Below are 25,416 nucleotides of genomic sequence, written 5' to 3'. Positions count from 1 at the left end.
TTTACAACATTATTGATTACATTCCCCAAACCGTCTTTAGTATCGCCGTGATAATCTTGTGGTTACCAATTTGTGCTTTCTAATCCCCTTACCTTCTCTCTCATCCCCCTCTTGAGGCACCTCCAAGCTGAGCATGGGTGGCTGTCATCTGCAGATTGCTTTGTGGCTCATGCCAGGTGGCACCAGGCAGGGCACAGGCTGTGGTTGAATTTGGCCTGCAGCATCACCCCTTGCAGGAGGCCCTGGGATGGGTACACCTGGTGGCCAGCTTCAGACCAAGCTGAGCCAGAGCATCACCCTGTCGCCTCCTAGGATGACACACCCAGAGGGCAGACGGGGCAGGCATTAGAGTCCTGCTAAAACCCATCCTGCTCTGTAGGGTCAGCTCCTGCACAACAGATCCTCCACTGTAGTCATGGCCAGTTCTCAAGACCAGTCATCCCAAGGATCAATCCCTCTGACTGATGTGCAAGCAGCAACCAAGGCTCAACTATAACAGGCGGGCACACACAACTCACACCAGGGACACACTTGGATCACCTGGCTCGGGTGACCATAGAGACTGCACCACTGGGCCCCACAGGACATGTACTACATACAGCCACTCTCCTAAGACCAGGAGGCATAGCAGACCTGCCTAACACATAGGAACAAACACAGGAAGGCAGCCAAAATGGGGAGACAAAGAACCATGTCCCAAATGAATTTAACAAAGCTCCAGAAAAAGAACTAAACAAAATGGAAACAAGCAATCTACCAGAAGCAGAGTTTCAAACACTGGTTATAAGGATGCTCTATAATCTTAGGGAGAACTTCACCAAAGAGATAGAAAACAAAAAAGGAGATAGAAAACACAAAAAAGAATCAGTCAGAAATGAAGAATACATTAGAGAGAATCAGCAGTAGATTAGATGAAGCAGAGGATCAAATCAGCGATTTAGAAATTAAGATAGCAGAAAACATCCAATTAGAACAGCAAAAAGGAAAAAAAAGTCAAAATGATGGGGATAGTTTAGAGGCCCTTTGGGACAACATCGAGCAACATTCATGTTACAGGGGTACTAGAGAAGAGAGAGAGCAAGGAACTGAGAAACTGTTTGGAGAAATAATGATGGAAACTTCCCTAAATTGGTGAAGGAAATAGACATATAAGCACAGAAAGCATAGAGAGTCCCAAACAAGATGAATTCAAAGAGGCCCACACCAAGACACATCATAATTAAAATGCCAAAGTTTAAAGACAAAGAGAGAACTTAAAAGCAGCAAGAAAAAAGCAGTTAGTTACCTAGAAGGAACCTCCCATAAGACTGTCAGCTGATTTCTCAACAGAAACTTTATAGGTCAGAAGGGACTGGCATGAAGTATTCATAGTGATGAAAAGCTGTGATCTACAAACAAGGTTACTCTACGCAGCAAAGCTGTCATTTAGAATTGAAGGGCAGATGAAGAACTTCCCAGACGAGAAAAAGCTAAAGTTGTTTATCACCATCAAACCAGTTTTACAGAGACTGTTAGAGGGAATTTTTTAAGACAAAAAATTAAAAGGTCAAAACTATGAATAATAAATTGGCAGTAACTACATATCTATCAACAATTTCTTTCAATGTAAATGGATTAAATGCTCCAATGAAAAAACCTAGGGTGGCTGAGTTGATAAGAAAACATATGCTGCCTACAAGTGACTCACTTCAGATGAAAAGATGCAGGAAGACTTAAAGTAAGGGGATGGAAAAAGATATTTCATGAGAATGCAAACAAAAAGAAAAAGTAGTGGGGTAGCAATAGTTATACCAGACAAGCTAGACTTTAAAGAAAAGGATATAAAAAAAGATACAAAGAAGGACCCAGTTAATTCCACTTCTTGGTATTTATCTGAAGAAACCCAAAATGCTATTTCGCGGAGACGTGTGCATCCATACATTCATTGCAGCATTGTTTACAGTAGCCAAGATGTGGAGGCAGCCTGTGTGTCCATGAATGGATGAATAGGTAAAAAGGAGGTGATATGTATATGTGTGTGTGTGTGTGTGTGTGTGTGTGTGTGTGTGTGTGTGTATTGGAATATTGCTTTGCCAGGGAAGGGAATGGGTTCTTACCATCTGCAGGGACATGGATTGACCTGGAAGGTACTGTGCTGAGTGGAGTATGTCAGACAGAGAAAGACAGGTGCAATGTGATTTCACTTATATGTGGAATCTCAAGAACAAAATAAACAAAACAGAAACAAATTCATGGATACAAAGACCATTTGAAGGTTGCCAGATGGGAGGGCCGTTAATGTTGGGTCAAAAAGGGGAAGGGATTAAGAAGTACAAATTGGTTACACAGAAGTCATAGGGATGTAGGGTACAGCATAAGGAATATAGTCAATAATATTGTAATAAATACTTATATGTATGGTATCAAGTGGGCACTAGATTTATCAGGCTGATAGATGGGAGGGGGTTGGGGGACAGGGCAAAAAAGTGAAGGGGTTAAGAAGTACAAAATGCTAGTTAAAAAACAGTCATGGAGGTGTAAATTAAAGCATAGGGAGTATAGTGAATAATATGGTAATAACTATGTATAGTGCCAGGTAGCTACTAGACTAGTCAGGGGGATCACTTCTTAAACTGTAGAAATATCTAACCACTATGCTGCACACCTGAAACTAATGGAAAATAATACTGAATATCAAATGTAATTAAAAAGTGGGAAAGATGAAGGGGAATAAGAGGTTCAAATTTCCAGGTAAAACAAACTAGTCATGGGGATGTAATGTACGGCATAGGGAATAATACTGTGATAGTGTGGTATGGTGTTCCGTGGAACACGGTGATCACTTGTTTAGGTACATAAGTGTTGAATGATTATGGTATACCCCTGAAACTAATATTGTATGTTAGCTTTTTTTAATAAAAATTTACAAAAAGGATTATAGTAGGATGGACGAATGCTTATAAAGTTAATAAAGAAGGCATTGTACATAAGTATAATTACAAATAAAAATAAGGACAAAACAACTCATGGGTAGCATAAAAAGGAGGATACGATTTTAGAGGAATATAGCAGACCTTTTCAGCCCAACCAAGATTTCAAGTATTTTAGGAACATCTGAAGGTTGCTTGAAATTTCTGTGAGGCACGTATCTGAATTGTGCTCTTTGCAAAGTTGGCGTGTAGGAGGGAGTCACTTTCATTGGTAAGTGTCTATAGCCAGCTGCCCAGTCCCTGTGTGTTAGTTTTGCTTTTTCTGTTCTTTCTCACATAAACATCCAGGAGGAGGAGATAGGTTATTTTGGTGCTACGTGAGAATTCATAAATTTCTCAGACATACTCGTGTATAGTCCAGTGATCCATTTGGCAGTTGTGGCCTGTGTTGGGCAGTTATATGATTTCCCACCCTTTTGAAATATTTTTCCATTTTCCAAATTTTTTTTATGAGCATGATATTTATAAAAGAAAAAGGCTTTTTTCCCCATTTACCAGTTAATAATCCTAGCATTAAATTCTTCTTCATGAGACAATATGTTCTGTTTTTCCTACAATGTTTCGTTTGCCATTAATCCCATCCAGACTTTCTACTTTTTATCTCTTGAAGTTCTATTTGTGTCTTACTAATATCCATGTTTTTACTGACATGTCTTTTTTCATTTTGGACATGTGAAATACAGTTAAAACTGTTGTGATGCTCTTGTTTATAATACTATATAATCTGTGCCATTGGTTCATACTTATTTAATATTTACTGAAAATGCAAAAACACATTGTAATGTGTATGCTACAAGGACTACCCACCAAGTTTAAGAATTAGAATATTATAAGCATGCTATATCACTTATGTCTACTAACTTTTCTAAATGTTGTTAATGTTTGTATGTGTCCCTAAATAATGTATTGGTTAATCTTACATGTCTTAAAGTTAATATCAACAGCCTTTTGCTGTGTGTGTTCTTCTAAAACTAGTTTTATTAATATTATGTTATTGAGAAACATCAATATTAATATGTATACCTGTCATTATTTATTCTTCTATCGTATGTTGAATGAATATATTAATTTATCTGTTCTCTAGTTGATGGTCATTTTGGTTGTTTTCAGCTTTGTTTTGTTTTTAGCAAAGCTACGAGTATTTGAACATTCTTGTATATGTCTTCCTGTCTATATATACTCATAACCCAGAATTTCTCTGGGTTATGTGCCTAGGAATGGCATATTTTGCTCATAAAGATAGTCATATGAAATCTTACTGGATTATCCCCAATTGATTTCCAACGTGGTCTTCACTAATTTACAATGTGCTATGTATACACACACACATATGTACATGTGCATACATATATACATACATCTACATGTATATCCATATACATGCATGTATATGTATGCATATATTTGCTATTACAATTAGCACTGTGGTAAATAATTTCCTGCCCAAATGTATGCAGTTTCTCCTTCCATTTAAAGATTACTTACCTCCAGAAGCAGAATCATTGATTTAGGGTAGGAGTGTCCAAACTTTTTTCAACGTTTTTCACCAAGGGCCATATGTGGGAAAATACACAAACAGCCGGGCCACTCACTCGAGGTTAAGTACGTATTGCCTTTATTTAAGTAAACTAAATATATTTTTGGAATTTGCTGCAGGCCAATTAAAAATGGATTGCGGGCCGCAGTTGGCCCGTGGGCCACAGTTTGGACACCCCTGATTTAGAGAATACGGATTTTTAAAATTAGGCTACACCTTGTTTTAATTTTCATATTAGATTTTAACTTTCCACTGTATTATTTAATTTTGTTTTATTTGTTATGAAAGTTATGCATGCATAACATACTCAAAGAGTTCTACAAGGTTTGTTATTAAAAAATAGCCATGCTCTGCCTGCTTCTCTGCCCCATTTACTTTTCCCCAGATGCAACTATGTCCCAACATTTTCACTGATTCTTTAGGTATTCACTTTCATATCTCTAAATAACCTGCTTATATTCCTACTTTTTAATTTTTAACTTCTTGAAGCATGAAGATTTAGCCTTCTTCATTTCTTCCAACTTCAACACAATCCCAACTTCAAACATGTACTCTTCCTTCATTGCTTTTTCCCCAAATAAATAATTTAGTGCCAACATTATTAAAAGAAATGAATAGCTAAATCATTTAACAAACTATAAATACTCTTCTTTTTGTTTTCTTTTAAACAAAGGAGGATGCCAGAAAAAGGAAGAGGCAGTGAGGATTATGGAACGAATAAGGAGGATTTGTACTGCAAAATAGGAGATAATGTTAGTCAACGTGAAGCCGTAGTTTCCATGAATAGGAGAGGAATACGATGAGAATGTTTATTCTGGTAGCCATGTGTAGTGTTGATTAGAACACTGAAAGCCTTTTAAAATAACTGGCCTGTATTTTAGTGGTAAATAATTTTTATGCATTGATATATTGGTTTAGTTAGAAGACTAAAGAAATAAAAAGAAATGGTTAATCCCAGGAAAAAATACAAGAACCAGTCACTGAGATCAAGTGACTGATTAGAGGCAAAACATATGAAGTTTGTTATAAAGTTTTAGTAATTTGAGACCAGGACAATGATAATGGGGGAAATCAGAACTTACTGTTTTATAATAGTTTCTTGAATCTCAAAAAGTTTAGTACATTTGACCAAAAAAAAATTATGTTCAGATTACCCATCCTGTTGAGGGTTTTGATTGAATTCCTTTTCTTCTAATTTGTTAGATTAAATTTTTCTCAGCTTAAGTAAACAAAGAGGTGAGCAATATAATTTATTTTACACTGAAATTACTAGTCTAATTGTTTGCTCACATCTTAGGGGATGATAAATATGTTAAATTCAAATAGATCATTTAGGTTTTCCTCATACATATTTTTGTGTTTTTTAAAAAAATATTTTTCATTTTTTCAATTACAGTTGACATTCAATATTATTTTATATTAGTTTCAGGTATACGGCATAGTGGTTAGACATTTATATAATTTACATAGTGATGCACCTCTATAGTCTAGGGCCCACCTGACACTATACATAATTATTACAGTGTTATTGACTATATTCCCTATGGTGTGATTTACATCCCTGTGACTATTTTGTAACTACCAATTTGTATTTAATTCCTTCACTCTTTTCACCCAGCCCCAGAAACTCCTCCCATCTGGCAGCCTTCAGTTTGTTCTCTGTATCTATGAGTTTGTTTGTATTTTGTTCGTTTATTTTGTTCTTTATATCCCACATATAAGTGAAATCATGATATTTGTCTTTCGCTGTCAGACTTATTTCACTTAGCAGAGGTCCATCCATGTTGTTGCAAATGGTAAGATCATTCTTTTTTATGTCTGAGTGATATTCCATTGTATATTTGTACCACATCTTCTTTACCCAGTCACCTATTGATGGTCATTTAGGTTGCTTTCATATCTTGGCTATTGTAAATAATGCTGCAATGAACATACGGGTACATTTATCTTTTCAAATTAGTGTTTTAGATTTCTTTGGACGAATAACCAGAAGTGGAATTGCTGGCTCATAAGGTAGTTTTATTTTTAATTTTTTGAAGAACCTCCATACTGTTTTCCATAGTGGCTGCACCAATTTGCAATTCCACCAACAGTGCACAAGGGTTCCATTTTCTCCACATGCTCACCAACACGTTTTTTTATTTCTTGTCTTTTTAATTTTTTATTGGGGAATATTGGGGAGCAGTGTGCTTCTCCAGGGTCCATCAGCTCCAAGTCGTTGTCCTTCAATCTAGTTGTGGAGGGTGCAGCTCTGATCCAAGTCCAGTTACTGTTTTCAACCTTTAGTTGCAGGGGGCGCAGCCCACCATCCCATGTGGGAATTTGAACCGGCAACCTTGTTGTTGAGAGCTCGTGCTCTAACCAGCTGAACCTCTCCGGAAGCTCAGCAGCAGCTCATTGTCTTCAATCTAGTTGTGGAGGGCACAGCTCACTGGCCCATGTGGGAATCGAACCGGCAACCCCGTTGTTCAGAGCTCGCGCTCTAATCAACTGAGCCATCAGGCCGCCCCTGTTTTTTGATTTATTGATGATAGCCATTCTGACAGGTGTGAGGTGCTATCTCATTGTGGTTTTAATTTGCATTTCCCTGATGATTAGTGACGTTGAGCATCTTTTCATATGTTTGTTGGGCATCTGTATGTCCTCTTTGGAAAAATGTTTGTTCAGATCCTCTACCTATTTTTTAATTGGATTGTTTGTCTTTTGTGTATTGAGTTGAATGAGTTCTTTATAAATTTCGGGTATTAAACCCTTGCATAATATGTCATATATAATATAACATAAGACCGGGTCTTATATAATATTATATTATACTCTGTCTTATATTATAGTAAAATAAGACTGGGCCTTATATTAATTTTGCTCCAAAAGATGCATTAGAGCTGATTGTCCGGCTAGGGGAATCACGGTAGTAGTTATTTTCGGGGAAACACGGTAGTAGTTTTTTGGTGGAATCTTCAGGTTTCTCTATATATAGCATCATGTCGTGCAAATAATGACACTTTTACTTCTTTCTTTCCCATTTGGATGCCCCTTTTATTTCTTTTTCTTTTCTGATTGCTGTGGCTAGGACTTCAATAGTATGTTGAAAGTGGACATCCTTGTCTTGTTCCTGATCTTAATGAAAACACTTTGAGCTTTTCTCCATTGAGAATGATTGTGCTGTGGTTTTGTCATATATGGCCTTTATGATGTTGAGGTATGTTTCCTATATTCCTACTTTGCTGAGAGTTGTTATAAATGGATGCTGGATTTTTGTCAAACGCTTTTTCTGCATCTATTCATATGATCATATGATTTTTTTGTCCATTTTGTTTATGTGGTGGATCATGTTAAATGATTTGCAGATATTGAACCAACCTAATATCCTGGGAGTAAATCCCACTTGATCATGGGGTGTGATCTTTTAATTGTATTTCTGAAGTCGGTTTGCTAATATTTTGTTGAGGACTTTTGCATCTGTGTTCATTAGGGATAGCAGCCTACAGTTTTCTTCTTTTGTAATGTCTTTGTCTGGTTTTGGAATCAGAGTAATGCTGACCTCTTAAACTGAGTTTTGGAGCCTTCCTTCGTTTAGAATTTTTTAGAATAGTTTGAGAACGATAGGTGTTAATTCTTTGAACATTTGGTAAAATTCACCTGTGAAGCCCTCCTGTCTAGGACTTTTGTTTATTGGGAGTTTTTCATTACTGATTCAATCTTGTTTGTAGTAATCTTTCTGTTCAGATTTTCAGTTCCTTTTTGACTCAGACTTGGAAGACTGTATGTTGGTGGGAATTTCTCCATTTCTTACAGATTCTCCAGTTTGTTGGCATGTAATTGTTTGTAGTATTTTCTTATATTTCTGTGGTGTCAGTTTTCACTTCTGTTTTATTTGTTTGGGTCCTCTTTGTTTTTCTCACTGAGTCTCGTTAAGGGCTTATCAATTTTGATTATCTTTTCAAAAAATGACCTCTTGGTTTCATTGAGCTTTTGTATTTTATAGAATCCATTTCATTTATTTCTGCTCTGACCTTATTATTTCCCTCCTTTTACTCACTTTGAGCTTTGTTTTTTCTTCTCTTTCTAGTTCCGTTAGGTATAAAGTTCAGTTGTTTATTTGAGATTTTACTTGTTTTTGAGATAGCCATTTATGGCTATGAATTTCCCTTTTGTAGCTGATTTTGCTGTGTGCCATAGATTTTGGTTCATTATGTTCCATTTTGATTTGTTTCAAAGTGTCTTTTGATTTTTTTCCTTGATCTTGGTGTTAACCTGTTTCTTTTTTCATAGCATGGCATTTAGCCTCCATGTGCCTGTGTCTTTTTCAGTTTTCTTCTTGTAATTGACTTCTACTTTTATACCATTGTGATTGGTGGAGAGGCTTGATATAATCAGTCCTCTTAAATTATTGAGACTTGTTTTGTGGGATAACATGTGGTCTATCCTGGAAAATGTTTCATGTACACCTCAAAAGGATGTCTATTCTGCTGCTTTGGGGTGAAATGCTCTAAAAATACCAATTAAAATCTATCTAGTCTAATTTGTCTTTTAAGGCCTCTGCTTCCTTGTTGATTTCCTGTCTGGATGATCTATCCATTCATTTCAGTGGGATGTTAAAGTCCCCTACGGTTACTGTATTACTCTCAATCTCTCTCTTTATGTCTGTCCGTGTTTCCTTTATAAATTCATATACTCACATGTTGGGTGCATAAGTATTTACAAGGGTTATAGCCTCTTGTTGGATTGTTCCCATTATCATTATCTAGTATCCCTGTGTTTCTCTTGTTATAGCCTTTGTTTTAAAGTCTATTTTGTCAGATATGAGTATACTACCCCACCTTTTTTTGTTTCCATTCGCATGAAATATATTTTTTCATCCCTTTACTTTTAGTCTGAGTGTGTCTTTCGATTTCAAATGGGTTTCTTATAGATACCATGTATGTGGGACTTGTTTTCTTGTCCATACAGCCATCCTGTGTTTTTGGATTGGAGCATTTAGTCCACTTACATTTATTTATTTGTTTGTTTATTTATTTAAAGTTTCCTTTAAAAAATTTTTTTATTGGGTAATGTTGGGGAACAGTGTTTTTCCAGGGCCCATCAGCTCCAAGTCAAGTCGTTGTCTTTCAATCTAGTTGTGGAGGGTGCAGCTCACTGGCCCATGTGGGAATTGAACCGGCAACCCTGTTGTTCAGAGTTCACTCTCTAACCAACTGAGCCATCCGGCCACCCCAGTCCATTTACATTTAAAGTGACTTTTGATAGGTATGTAGTTTTTGCCATTTTATTATTCATATTTATGTTCTTCCCCACCCCTCCTGTTTTTCTTAAAGAAGTCCCTTGAACATTGCTTATAATATTGGTTTGGTGGTGATCAATTCCTATAGCCTTTTATTGACTGTGAAGGTCTTTATCTGTCCCTCAGTTTTGAATGATAGCCTTGCCAGGTAGAGTAGTCTTAGTTATAGGTCCTTGGTTTTCATCACTTTGAATATTTCATGCCAATCCCTTCTGGCCTGCAAAGTTTCTGGTGAGAAAGCAATTGATAGTCTTATTGGAGCCCCCTTGAAGGTAACTGCCTCTCTCTTGCTGCTTTTAAGATTCTCTCTTTGTCTTTAACTTTTGGCATCATAATTATGATGTTTCTTTTTGGGTTCATCTTGTTTGGGACTCTCTGCACTTCCTGGACTTGTATGTCTATATTCTTCACCAGGTTAGGGAATCTTTCAGTCATTATTTCTTCAGATGTGTTCACAATCCCTTGCTCTCTCTCTTCTCCTGGTTCTTCTATGATGCGAATGTCGTTATGCTTGATGTCATCCAGAGGTCCCTTAAACTATCTTCAGTTTTTAAATTGTTTTCTTTTTGTTGTTCTTTTTAGATATTTTATGCTACCTTGTCCTTCAAATCACTCATTTGATTCTCTGCTTCGTCTAATATCCTGTGGATTCCTGTCAGTGTATTCTTCATTTCAGTTATTGTATTCTTTGTTTCTGATTGGTTCTTTTTATGGCCTCTATGCCCTTTTTTTATGCTTATTGTCTTTGTTGAAGTTTTCACTAAGTTCCTTGAGCATTCTTATAACCAATGTTTTGAACTCTGTATCTGGCAAACTGCTTCCCTCCATTTTGTTTAATTCTTTTTCTGAAAATTTGTGCTATTCTTTCATTTGGGACAGAGTTTTGTCTCATTTTGGCTGCCTGTCTGTGTTTGTTCCTATGTATTAGACAGATCTGGTACTTCTCCCAGTCTTGGCAGGGTGACCTTCTGTAGCAGGTGTCCTTGGGGCCCAGCTTCACAGTCTCCCTGGTCACCTGAGCTGGATGCTGCAGGAGTGTCCTTTGTGTCACTTGTCTGTACTCTCCTGTTGTAGTTGAAACTTGATTGCTGTTTGCTCGTCAGTAGGTGAGATTTACCCTCTAACTGCCTGGCTGTGATCATTGGCGATAATCAGAGCATACGAAGTGCTTGTGTGGTGGCTGACCCCACAGAGTGGGATTTGCTTTACCAGGGCTCAGGTGTCTGCTGAGTCCATCCTTTGGGTGTGTTGTTTGTGTGACAAATTGAATGGTGCTCTGGTGTGGTCGGAAGCTGGCAACAAGATATATTGGTTCTGGGACCTCTTAGGAGGCACTCCCATGTAAACCAAGGTTAGCCGCTGCCTGTGTCTGGCCTGGGGCCATTGGTAGGAGCTACAAAGTGATCTGCACATGGTACTGCCTGTGCTGGGCTTGTAGGTGCCTGTGAGTGGTTATGCTAGGAACTGGGGCAGGCTGCCACTAGTACCAGTCTTGGGGCTGCTTAGCAAGAGGTACAGAACATGCAGACGCAGTCTGCTGCTTGTTAGGGGTTTAAGGACCTTTGAGAGATATTCGCAATGTCCGCAGCAGGGGCCCAGGCCAGCTGGGTGTTTGTGTGGTTTAGCCTCTGAAAGATGCTCAGACCTGTCCTGTGAATTGCATCCGGCTGGGTCTCAGAATTAACAGGGTGGGGTGAGAGCCCCGTTATCCATGTTAATGGAGACTCCGATATGGTGCCAGCCTGTGCCTCCAGGCTGTGTTGGGGGATGGCTCAACAAAGGAGCGATGCTGTTTGCCTTTCCTGCCTTTGACCTGAAGCTGGACAATTCAGTTTCTTTTTGTGTGTCTCTGGAACTTTTCAATCTGCTCTCCCTTCTCTGGAGCTTAAGGCAAGTATTTATGACCGAGTGAATCAGCTTGAGCTCGTGAAGAGGATGCCTCGCCTTGGTCTACCACAGCCATCTGTCTCACCTTGACTGAGTCCCCCCTGATTTTCACAGGCAGATGTTGTGGGAACTCCTCTTTCTGGCGTTGTTCTCTGGGCTGTGCTGGGGAACTTGATGTGGGACTGGGAGCCCTTGTTCCTCAGTGGGGACCTCCACAGCTGAGATACCACTCCCGATCCTTAACTGACAGATGTGTGTGGGTCAGCCCATTTTGTGTCTCCTTGGGTGTGAATTTTTAATTGTTGGCATTTTACAGGTGAAAAATTTGAGGCCCAATGAGGCTATGTCACTTGACTATGAACATCAAGTGAGTAATTATGAGACAGACTATAGCCCAAATTATTTAAAGGCATTTTCAATACTCTTTCCACTGTTGTAAGGCAATTGTCACTTTAGATATACACATTTTTAAAAACTTCTCATGGTTGAATAACCCCTCCTCAGCTGCCCTTTATGTGATGTCCTTTTGTCCTCTTGTATAGAACTGTATGGTGTTCAATCAGCAGATATTTTTGAGTGCTGATAAGTGGTTAGCGTGGTACTAGATGCTTTAATGTAGTTTCTCCTAGGTAATACATTATGATCCAGCTGAAGTAAGATGTGATAATATGTAAGTGCTCAGATATATATTTTAATAAGACTTCAAGTTTAAAAATGAGGTCTACTTAAGAGACTACAGTGAAAAACACATTTGATATTGTATTAAGTAACTGGAAAACTAAGTCATCTTCCATCTAAATCCGTTTGGTTTTTAGAAATAATTTATCTTATAAAAATAGAAAATAGGAGTTTTAGAATGGTGTCTAAGCTGTTTACTGAAAATGTGACTTTTATTTTTATCATTTTATTTATCTTAGATATATCTGAGATTAAGCAAAACATTTTTTAAAATAAATTTCTGAAACTCTAAACATGCAGAGACAACTGCTATTAACATTTTGGTCAATGTCTTTTCACATTTCTTGTGCTGTGTATATAATTTTATAAATAGAAAATGTATAATTCTATAGCATTTATAGAATTGTAAATTATATAATTATGTATTTACATAATCACGTATTTACATATAATTATATAGAGTTAATTCCTCTGTAATTTTTTCATTCAGTAATGTGAAAATTTTTCTGTGTAAGTATTAGATCTGCATGGTCATGTAAACTGACAGCATGTTGTGGTTTTTTTCACAATTAATCATTCTCCAAATGTTGGACACTTATTTCAAGTGTTTTATTATAGAATAAATTTTAAAAGCTGTCTTGCAACTTGTGAAATTTCTAATGTTAGGATATTTAATTACATTAAAATAAATTTGACACTACTTTTTATATAATCTGTTGACATTACTTTGAATTTATGATAATCATAATTTCTTCTCTTTGTTTACCAACTGTGTCTTAGTTGTAAAATTTTGCTGTGGAATAAAGTTATTTAGTGAGTAGAAAATGAGTAACTGTATTTTTTAAAATACAGATTTTGAAAGGGAGTAGTGTTCAACAGCCAATCAATCTATTATATTTTGAAGACGTTAGACATGATGCTTCGATATTTATCCGATATTGAAATATTTAAATGTGTGTATGTTTTTTTTAAAATAGATTATCTTTCTCAAGGAATAGATCTTTCTGGAATAGAAGTAATTGAAAATGATCTACTTTTTATTGCAAGAGCTCGACTTGAAGTGGAAAATCAAGCTAAGCGCCTACTGGAGCAGGGTGTAGAGACTCAGGTAATAAAAATAGTATTGCCTTTTTATAATAATGTGAAAAATACGCCATATACAGATGAATATTTGCCACTGAGTTTACAAAAGTAACACGTTTTCATTTTATTACTGAGGAACTGTGTTTATAATTTGAATTGGAGAGTATAGCATAAAATAAGTACAGGGAAAATTTATTTGATATAATTATGTTCTAAAAATAGATTTTCAAAATTTTTAATGTATAATGTAATATGAAATATATTTTTATACAATGTGCATGTGTAAGTAGATAGTTAATATCTGTTGAGTATGCTTACTTTATCCACAACACTGGTACTCGTTTAAGCCTTTCAGTAACTAAGTGAGGTTGGCATTATTATTAGCATTTTACAAGTGGGAAAACTGAGAATTTAAATAATTTGTCAAAGATCGTACAGCTAGTAAATGGTACAGTTTGGATCAAAACATTAACCATTCTAACTCCCAGAACCTTGCACCCTTAAAAATCACTGTGCCATAATTTGCAAAAAAAGTTGACTTGAGATTTCTTCTAAGGAATCATTTTTTGGTGTTTAGTTTTCTGAATTAGAAGAAACGAAAAGATACTGATAGTGCAGAATCAACAAATTCAATGGCAATCTCAGTTCTATATTTGTATTGTACCTAGATGTTTTCTCTATCCAAATACAATTATTAGCTATTTTCATGCATCTCCTTTCAACCACAAATTTTTCATATTAGATGAAAATAACTTTATAAATAGTCAGTTTTTAAAGTAGTCTTTAAATCAGAACAGTACTTATTCGACTTCTGATTCTTGTTGCAATTTAAAAAATATAACAGAATGTCAGTTACTGTTTTAAATAAACTTTTAAAATTATTATGTACCTAATGAAAAGTTAACAAATCATAGATATACATATAGAATGAAAACCACAATGTGAACACATCTGTGAAATCAAAACCGAGATCCAGAAGTAGGACATTACCAGCAGTCCTAACTAAAGTCCCTTCACTCTCACAAACACCAATCTCTTATTTTCCAGAGGTACTTATCATCCTAACCTCTAACACTGGTGATTAGTTTTAATAGCAGCCAGTTATATCTTAACTTTAGGTCTCACTATGAAGATAAAATGCTTATACTGTAAAAAAAATTGGATACTTGTCTACAGCAAATCAGAGAAGATACCTTTTTCTCAAAGAAATTGTCAAGGGAGTATAAACCAACTTTTAAATAAGATGAATATTTCTATAGAACATTGATATCAGCCTAGCTTATTTAGTTTCAAGAAAGATGATTAACATTTCAGATAATGCATATCACAGTCCTTCTGTAATCATGTAATGTCCTTATAATCACTGCATCAGAGATTTAAAACTTTATGTATATAAATTGTTTAAAAACTTTTACCTGTGTTTATTGCTACATATATATGTAAATGTATATATGTCCTTAATTTACGCAATTCTTAATATTTTACTATATTTTTAGTCATGTGAATGGACCAAAAATGGTAGAATGGAAACAATACCAAAGTTTATAGAACTGCACATTTTATTTTAGATATGTTATTGTTTTGTATACATTTTAACAGCTGTCAAATTTAACTTCTCTTATTTATTTAAAGATTTTAATTAAAATATAGTTAATATTTATTATATTTGTTTAGTTTATATTAGAAACAATATTATATTAGTTTCAGGTGTCCACCATAGTTATTCAACATTTATATACCTAAAGAGGTGAGCACCATGATAAGAAAATTGGAAACAAATTCTATAAGAATATTAGGTGGTCAACTTATCCTAGCTGTAGAAAATGTAATATGAGAGGTGCTCCTTCAACTCAGAATGCCCTGGTTCAGCCATAAGTCTGGGGTTGTGTGATGTGGAGAGATGTAGCTGTACCTGCAGTGCTTATTTATTTATTTATTTATTTTAAAATATTTTTATTAAAATATAGCTAACATACAATATTAGTGATTTCACTTAATCACATAGCATCTGTCTTTCTCTGTCTGACACTTCACTCAGTGTAACACCCTCCAAGTCCATCCATGCCACCACAGATGACAAGAACCCATTCCTTTCCCTGGCCGAGCAATATTCCATTGTATATAGATGTACCACCACCTCTTTATCCATTTGTCCATTGACAGACACCCAGGCTGCCTCCACATTTTGGCCATTGTAAACAGTGCTACAATGAACATACGGATGCACATGTCCCCTCGAAGTAATGTTTGGATTTCTTCAGATAAATACCCAGAAGTGGGATTACTGGGTTTTTCTTGGACTCTTGTTATAGCCTCTGTTTTAAAGTCTATTTTGTCTGGAATAATACTGCTACCCCAGCTGTTTATTTGTTTATTTGTTTGTTTTCATTTTCATGAAATATTTTTTTCTATCTCTTGACTTTCAATCTGTGTCTGTCTTTTGATCTGAAGTGAGTCTCTTGTAGGCACCATATGTAAGGTTTTTGTTTTCTTATCCATTCAGCCACCCTATGTCTTTTGATTGGATCATTTAGTCCATTTACATTGACAGTGATTTTTGATAGATAATGTAATTACTGCCATTTTATTATTCATATTTTTGATTATTATTATTATTATTTTTGTCGTAAAGAATTCCCTGTAACATTCCTTGTAATACTGGTTTGGTGGTGATGAACTTCTTTAGCTTTTTCTTGTCTGGGAATCTCTTTATCTGTCCTTCGATCCTAAATGATAGCTTTGCTGGGTAGAGCAATCTTGATTGTCTGCTTTTCGTCACTTTGAATACTTCATGTCAGTCCCTTCTGCAAAGTTTCTGTTGAGAAATCAACTGACAGTCTTATGGGAGCTTCCTTGTAGGTAACCAACTGTTTCCTCTTGCTGCTTTTAAGATTCTCTTTTTATCTTTACCACTTGGCATTTTAATTATGATGTGTCTTGGTGTGGGCCTTTTTGGGTTCATCCTGTTTGGAACTCTGTGCTTCCTGGACTTGTGTATCTATTTCCTTTGCTAGGTTAGGGAAGTTTTCCATCATTATTTCTCCAAACAGGTTTTCAGTTCATTGTTCTCTCTCTTCTCCTTTTGGTATCCCTGTGATGCAATTGTGTGTATGCTTGATGTTATCCCAGAGGCCCCTTAAATTGTCCTTATTTGGGGGATTCTTTTTTGTTTTTCCTATTCTGATTTGGTGTTTTCTGTTACCTTGTCTTTTTTTTTCTTTTTCAGTATATGTGCTGCCAAAGCAAGCACATTACCTTGTCTTTTAAATTGCTGATTCAAACCTCTGCTTCATCTAATCTACTGTTGATTCCATCTAATGTATTCTAATTACAGTTATTGTATTATTTATTTCTGACTGGTTCTTTTTTATGTTTTCTAACTGCATTTTTATTTTTCCTTTCTCTTTCTTGAAGTTCTCCCTGAGATTATTGAGCATCATTATAACAAATGTTTTTAACTCTGCATCTGCTAGATTGCTTGTTTCCATTTTTTTTTAATATGTTTTTCTGGAGCTTTGTTCTGTTCTTTAATTTGGGCCATGTTTCTTTGTCTTCCCATTTTGACTGCCTCCCTGTGTTTGTTTCTATGTATTAGGTAGGGCTGTTATGCCTACCAGTGTTAGTAGAGTGTCCTAATGTAGTAAGCGTCTTATGGGGCTCAGTGACCCAGTCTCCCTGGTCACTTAAGCCAGGTGATCCAGGTGAGTCCCTTGTGTGGGTTTTGTGTGCCTTTTGTAGTTGAGCCTTGATCCTGTTTGCACATCAATGGGAGTGATTGAGCCTCGGGCTGACTGGTTGTGAGGACTAGACAAGACTACAGTGGAGGAGCTATTGTTCCAGGGATTACCCTTCAGACCAGGATTCGGTTTAGCAGGGCTCTGGTGCCTGCCCAGCCTGCCCTTTGGGTGTGTTGTCCTAGGAGGCAACCGGGTGATGCTCCAGCTCAGCTTGGTCCAAAGGTGTCCACCAGGCATGCCAGTCCTTGGGCCTCCTGCGAGGGGTGCCGCTGCAGGCCAGGTTCAGCCACAACCTATGCCCTGCTCTGAGCAACCTGACATGAACCACAGGCACTTTTGAAAAATTACATGTTATCACTTGCATTTAATAATTAAGTGTGACATTAATTTGGTCTCAAAAATGTTATTGATCTGCTTTTATTGAGTGTGTAGTTGATAGCCATCATTTTTAATATCAGTTAACTGTAACACTTCATTAAACTCTTTCATCGTGTTAATTGATTTCAAGTTTTGCTTTCAAAATGTGTCAGAAATGTACAAAAAACCCAAAAAGTTGATATTTTGACTATTTTATGCATTTAATAATAACAATTTGAGCTGCTTTGTATATAAATGACATTTTTATGTAGAAAAATTTCCTATTGTTATTCATTCTTGAAAAACACAAAAAAATATAGAAAAATGTGTATCTGTTTTCCTAAACTTTCTTTCTGGAACACTGACAGGATTCTTTATATTTTATTTTGAGTGATAATTCTCAAAACAAGGAATAACACACATTACTGGATTTCCAGGACACATAGCAGAAGAATTCGTTGTTTGTTTTTGTTTGCGAACGTCTTTTCCCCGTTTTGCACATTCTGAGGGCATAATGCTGCACACGCAGCAATTAGACTTCTTTTTCTTGTCCTCCAATTGCTTAGGAAAATGGTGTTCTGTCAGCGTAATTTCTTTTGGTGCAAACATCCTGCATCCCCTCTTACTTCCATCTTTTCTTGAAAATCCATCTACTAAGCCCACTATAACTTTTTCCCTGAATTTCCACTGGGTCAAGTTATATATTGTTAGGGTTTTGAATGTTGTAACATATACAGCCATTTACTAGAGCCATTTCAATGAGAAAATGCCATATGGTTTGATACTACTTCTTAGACTTCCTATCAAAAGGATAAGTGGCTCAGAGTAGATCAAAACAATTGACTCCACCCATAAATGAATTGTGCAGAGTTTGAATATTTGGTTTCAACACAGTTTTCATTCCCTTTTTTGATCTTATGTGCACTTCCCTGACACCACCATTCCCGACAGTGGAGATCATGTTGACTCTCCCTGTCTCCTGCCAAGTGCAAGCGAGCATTGAGCGATCATGATTTTCCCACATCCCCGGGAGGTCACCACGCTTCAGTTTGCCAATCCACATACCTGAAGGTAGTCCTCTCCTATCGGCAAGCACTGTACCACATGCTCCGATGTTTTTCAATCTTAGATTCTCAAAAAGTTCTACCCTTGAATAAAAATCATCTGTACACACTGCATGTCCTTTGCCTTCAAATCCATTCAGCAAACTGGACACCACCCTTGCTCCCAACCCAACTTTCCTATCTTGAGCTGAATCTTTGCCTGTATATACATCAAACTGCAACAGAAATCCTGTTCGTGAATCGGAGTGACCAGATCTTTATGCCCCACTTTGTACTTGGTTTACTGGGAAGATACTGCTTAAAAAATAGGCACCCCTTGAATTTCAACATGGACTCATCCACACACAATTTCTTACTGCTGTTATAGGCAGAAATGTATGTATCCTTTACTAACTCTATTGCGGGCCTGATTTTTGCAAGCCCATCAGTCTTTGATGATTCATTATCATCATTGGAAAAATGAAGGAAGGACCTAATAGTTGATGTTCATCCTTTGTAAAAACAGTGTTGAAACCAGGAGTTTGAGTCAACCAATAGGTGTCCTGAAAGTGTGATTCTAATGTTGGCTTGCGTACCAACCCCATTGTAATTTCAACAGCTACACACGCCTTCATAATTTGATCAGTAATACCTTGCCCCTTGTTAAACCTAGACCCAGGTGAGAGTTTTTCAATCCAAGATTGAATGCTTTCAGCATGTCTGTTTCTTTTATTGGCAACAAACTCAAAAATAGACAAAGGAAAATAATTTAGTGAAATATGCATATGGTTCTAAATTGTCGAAACCACACTGTGTTTTCCAGTAAAGTCCGGATTAGAGTCTAATTCAGGTAAAGAATTATCTTTCACGTTTCCAATCTTATGCCAAGGTGCCAAGGAGTGTGATGCTCTGTGTAGATGGAGATTGTTCAACTGATACTATATCATCAGTGTTCTCCTCTGCTTCCTCCTTTGTATCATCGTCGTCTTCACAGTCAATTTCACTATCTTCTTGCAAGGCCCTTTCTATTTCTTTGTCATCAATTTTTATTTTTCTCTTCACTCATTTCTAAACTTGGAGGATAAAATATTTCGTATGTGACACACTTTGTTACTATTGCCATTGAACTGTACATATGCGTATGTCTTTCAATAATGGGATGTATAATTACTTCAGCATGCTATGAAATACACACAAAATAAAAGCTTACCTGCTAATAAGCAGCAGAGAAAACTAATGTAATGATGAAGAAACTCCAGTCTTTGTAAGAACTGCAAAGTAACCATGCCAGCCACTTGGCAACAGCACAAAAGACAGTTTGCAATGATGATGACGTGGGGAATGTAAACCTAGGTGTTTCCTGTTCTTGCACATTGACAGCAGCACTCACAGACTTCTGGCACTGGATTCGAGTGCCTGAGAATATACTTCAACTCTGCAGTAGAGGGAAAAGTTTTTTTGAGCTTGTGGGGTAAACTCGAATGCCACAGTCAGCTGATGGAAGTATTCATTCGACTAGTTCCATCAGGGTTGAGAGAGTTAAAAGACAGGTAGTGCAATTTCTTTTTTAGCATCGTTTCCCAAAACCAACATTTTTTGGCTAAATGTAGATAACTTCTCGTTGATCATTATTGTTTTTTTCCTAGTTAATCAGTTAAATGTGCTGTATTAATTTCCAGATTTTTAAAAATTTTTATTAAGTTAGTTCGGGTGATATTGGTTAATACAATTATATAGGTGTCAAGTGTACAATTTTATAATATATTATCAAGAATGCCATATATTTGACTCCCTTCCATCACCGTATATTTGACTCCCTTTACCCTTTTCTACCTCCCTCCTACCCCACTTTCCCTCTCCTGACCACCATACTGTTGTCTGTGTCTATGAGTTTTTGTTTTCTTTGTTTGTTTGTTGCTTTCAGTTTTATTTCTCTATATGAGTGAAGTCATATGGTTCTTGACTTTTTCCATCTGACTTATTTTGTTTAGCCTGATATTCTCAAGATCTATCCATGTTGTAAATGGCCGTCAATATTTCATCTTTTGTTATGGCCGAGTAATATTCCATTGTATATATATGTATCACATCTGTAGAAGGACACTTTGGTTGTTTTCATATCTTGGGCACCAGGAATAATGCTGCAGTGAATATAGGAGTCGTATATCTTTTTGAATAACTGTTTTCAAATTTTGGGGGTATATACCCAGAAGAGGCATTGCTGGGTCGTATGGTAATTCTAAAATTTTTGAGGAACCTCCATAGTGTTATCCGTAGTGGCTGTACCAATTTACATTCCCACTAGCAGTGTATGACGGTTCCTTTTTCTCCACAGCCTCTCCAACACTTGTTATTACTTGTCTTGTTGATAAATAGCCATTCCAACAGGGATGAGGTGGTATCTCATTGTGGTTTTGGTCTGCATTTCCTCAATACCCTGTTTCCCCGAAAATAAGACCTCGCCGGACAATCAGCTCTAATGTGTCTTTTGGAGCAAAAATTAATATAAGACCCGGTCTTATAAGACCGGGTATACAATACAATAATATAATATAATATATAATATAGGGTATAATATATAATATAATATAATATAATACCGAGTCTTACATTAATTTTTGCTCCACAAGACGCATTAAAGCTGATTGTCCAGCTAGGTCTTATTTTCGGAGAAACATGGTGGCCAGTGAAGTTGATCATCTTTTTATGTATTTGTGGCCATTTGTATGTCTTCTTGGGAGAAGTGTCTGTTCAGGTCCTCTGCCCATTTTTTAATTGGATTGTTTGGGTTTTTTGTTATTGTTGCTGTTGTTGAGTTTTATGAGTTCTTTATATATTTTGGATATTAACTCCTTATCAGAGATGTTTACAAATATTTTCTCCCATTCGGTTGTTTCCCTTTTGGTTTTGTTGATGGTTACTTTTGCTGTGCAGAAGCTTTTTAAATAACTTTGTAATATTACAAAGTCTCTACAACAGTGTTTCAAAATTTCTGTTTTCAAAGTCAAATTAAATGACTACTTAGATACTGAGGACCTGTTGTTTCTTCCTACATAAATATATATATAAATAAACTTCTGACCTCACAAATGTCATACTATTTCTATATGGAAAAGATTACCACTTTCTTTACAAAAAGTTTGGAAGAATTGATGACTTAGAGTATACCTTTTGAAGCGTACCATATCACTATATTACTAAAATCATTCTTCAATTCAATTGGCAGTCTTTGTCACAAACGTGGGGCTTCATCTGCAGCTCTTTCCTGACTCCTATTTCTTCCTCTCTCTCTTTCCTACTGACCCTCAGAATGTTTCACTGACAGAAGCCAGACAAAGAGAGAACCTTATGGTATTTTCGAGATTGCAATAGATTCTATTATCTCGAACTCTAACTAGTTTTTAAAAATAGGTGATAGTGATTTTTGATCTGGACGAGTTCCTGCATCACCATAGATACCAAGCCCCACAGTGAAATGGTGACATTAATTAGAAAGATGGCTTTAACTTGTGAATTATAAGCTATTCCAGTAAATAAGTGCAGGACTTTCTGGGGGTTCCCGAATGGAGAAAATTGATTGTCTTTAAAAGTCATCAGGAAAAGGGTCAATGCCCTTAGTTCTTTCAGAGCTCAGAATCTGGAAATAATCTCCCCTGTAGTAAATGTTGCCAGAGTTAGGAAGTAGATGTCCTTGGAAAATCCCAGGGTCCTGATGCTGATGTGTTTCTTAGCCAACGTACTGTGAAAGCGTGATCTGTACAGTCTCCCTCTAAGATGACAATATAGAATAAAAGTTTAGTGGATAAATGTCTACATAGCATAACGTAAGTGATTATGGTAGTATGAACCTTTTTTACGTTTGTAGTTAAAGTTTCTCAATTGTTTGAAGCATAGAGAGGGTACCAGTTCAAATGAATTGTGTTGAAGATCTATGGAAGTTAAACAGTTTCGTAAGCTTCGAAAAGAACTTCTGAAAAGTTGAACACATTGATTGTTTTGTAGTTCGCTGTGGTAGTTCAGCTTGCAACAATTCCTTTGTGATCTCTTACTGTGGGCCCAACAAACACGAATAGTATACTCAGTGTCTGATGGTTTGTAAGCTGAATATCTGCTTTAAGAGGTCTACCTTTCTTATCTTTAGCTGCTAGTTTTCCTGGCTAGTTTCAGGAATTTTGAAACAGATCTCATCATTTGAATCTACAGAAACTTCTTTTGTATATTTGGTCTTGATGTTGTTTTTGCCACTTATTATAAAGTTTCAGTAATTTTTCAACTCTAGTACGAAGCATTTTTCTTGCCACACAGGAAATGATTTGAGGGCAGGGAGTGAAATGGGTTAAGGGGGTCAAAAGGTACAAACTTCCAGTCATTAAATAAATAAGTCCTGGGAAGGTAAGGTACAGCATGGTTAGTACTGTACTGCATGTTTGAAGTTGCCAAGAGAGTAAATCTTAAAAAATTCTCATCACAACAAAAAAAGTCCTTAACTGTGTGTTGAGGAATGTTAACTAGATTTACTCTGTTGACCATTTCATAGTATATACGAATATAAATCATGTCATACACCTGAAACTAACATAATGTTGTTTGTCAGTTACACCTCAATTAAAAAATTTGAAAGGTTGATTATAGTCTTTTCAAGTGGCGCAGATCTAAAGGTTTCATATATTTCTTTAATTTATTAGCCTCAGTGGATAATTGGCTGCCCCCTCCCCCAATATTTGTCTGTTTGCTCCTATCACTGTTAGCTTTCCTTACATTTAGTAGAGACCTGGTGTGGGTACATTAAGTTAGATAGATAGGTAAGACATTTTAAACTGATCATCTAAATGTTTGCCCTATGCTTAGTCTTACTTGTTTAGCTTATGCTTATTATTTTATCCTTAAATTGAATAGAAATAATTTGAGCTCTTAAAACTTGAACACGTTGCGTACGGCGGGGTTTAAATCCCTCGTGAAGATTCTCGTGATCCGTCGCAACGTGTTAATACTCTAAATCAAGGGTTGGCAAACTACAGTCTGTGGATTGTTTTTGTATGGCCCAGGTGCTAAGAACTGTTTTGACATTTTTAAATTGTTGGAATAAAACAAGGAAGAACATATAATAAGACCATATGAGGTCTGGAAAACCTGAAATATTTGCTATCTTGTCCTTTAAAGAAAAAGTGTGCTGATCTCTGCTTTAAATACCTAATTGTATTTTGTTCATGGTGGGTACTTTAATGTTTCACTCCCTCCTTCCCTTTCTTCTTTCCACCACCCTTTTCTCTTTGCAGTATTTTAATTATCATAGGGTATTTCTCTGTTTTTGTTTTATGCCAAATGTAAAATAGTACTGTTATTCTGTATTATACAGTCATGTTATTTGCTTAATCTTTTATATATTCTCTTGTTATGAACAACCCACAGTAACATTGCTTGCTTTGTTATATTATTTTATTGCTATTTTACAGTATAGATTCACATCTAATTAACTGCCTGCTTTCAGCCTTAGAGTCTTTGGCATTCTTGATTTCCATAGTTTTCCAGTTTACTCAATGGCATTTCATTGTAATTCTGCCCTGTGAATAATTTTTCAATAACTGACTAAATTTTCATTGTATTTCGTACAGAATTCTATCACTGTTCTTCGGTTAAAATTTGATAATCCCCACTTCAACGTATGTGTAATTGTTTTTCTGTTTCTCAGAAGTTCAGAACTTTTGCATTTGGGTAGCTCTTCTTTATATGATTTCACTTAATTTAAACGATCTTATACTGGCTCTCTTTTTATAGTAGTAAATACAAAAGTTTTTATTTTGTAGTTCAGAAATAAATGTAGATCCAGCAACCACTTTGGGAAACTATAGATCAACTTGCATTTTCCATAGTTTTATATAGTTAGAGTCATATAATGTATTCTTTCTTATGTCTGGCTCTATTCATTCAACATAATTATTTTGAAATTGATCCACGTTGTATGCATTGGTAGTTGGGTCCTTTTTTATTGCTAATTAGTATTTCATTTTATTGAAGTACATTTGTCTATTCATTTATTGTTGGGCATTTGGGTTATTTCCAGTTTTAGGCTATTGTAAATAAAGCTGCCATGAAGAGTCAATTACAGGTCATTATGTCAGCATTTGTTTCCATTTTTCTTGGGTGACTACCTAACACAAAGAATGGTTGGGTTTTTGCAAAAAATTATATGGTTCCTTTTTAAAGAGACTACCAGTTTTCCAAAGTGCTTCCATCATTTTACATTCCCACATCAGTTTCGAGTTCTGGTTCCTCCAGAGTCTCACCAAAGTTGACTTTGGCGATCTTTAATTTTACCCATTTTATTGGTGGCGTAGTAGATTTTTAATTTGCATTTTACTAATTGCTGATGTGACCAACTTTTCAAATGCCTAATAAAGAAGGAAGGGCCTTTGCCCAACATTTAAAGAGTATATTGTTGTTGTTTTTTATTGGGGAACAGTGTGTGTGTTTTCTAGGTCCCATCAACTCCAAGTCATGTCATTGTTTTTTTCAACCTAGTTGTGGGGGTGGGGGTGGGGGGGAGGCAGGGGGAGCGCAGCTCACTGGCCCATGTAGGAATCGAACCAGGAACCTTGGTGTTACGAGCCACTGCGCTCTAACCATTGTACCAACCAACCGCCCTATATTGTTTTCTTCTTACTGATTTGTAAGAATTTTTGATGTATTCTGGATACAAGTTTTCTGTCATATATATGTAAATATTTTCTCCCATTCTGTGGCTTGCCTGTTTTTCTTTTAGCATTGTTATTGAAGTGTTATTTACTATAATATTCATTCAAGTTTATTGTTTGATGGGTTTTAGTAAATTTATACAGTTGTGTAA

General features: G+C 36.2%; 1 protein-coding gene across 1 annotated transcript in view; it reads left to right on the top strand.

Moving 5' to 3' along the window:
* Window positions 1-25,416, top strand: part of COG5 (component of oligomeric golgi complex 5) — a 310,835-nt gene that overhangs the window by 131,070 nt on the left and 154,349 nt on the right. Inside the window, exon 7 of the mRNA XM_019745323.3 lies at window positions 13,330-13,460. Within this exon, the coding sequence (XP_019600882.2) occupies window positions 13,330-13,460 (131 nt within the window). The remainder of the gene's footprint in view (window positions 1-13,329; window positions 13,461-25,416) is intronic.

Source organism: Rhinolophus sinicus, chromosome 4 (assembly GCF_057876585.1).
Source record: "Rhinolophus sinicus isolate RSI-liver-muscle chromosome 4, RSI-T2T, whole genome shotgun sequence".
In the NCBI taxonomy this organism is placed as follows: domain Eukaryota; kingdom Metazoa; phylum Chordata; class Mammalia; order Chiroptera; family Rhinolophidae; genus Rhinolophus; species Rhinolophus sinicus.
The sequence above is the reverse complement of the archived record's forward strand: the minus strand, read 5'-3'. Positions and strand labels throughout refer to the sequence as shown.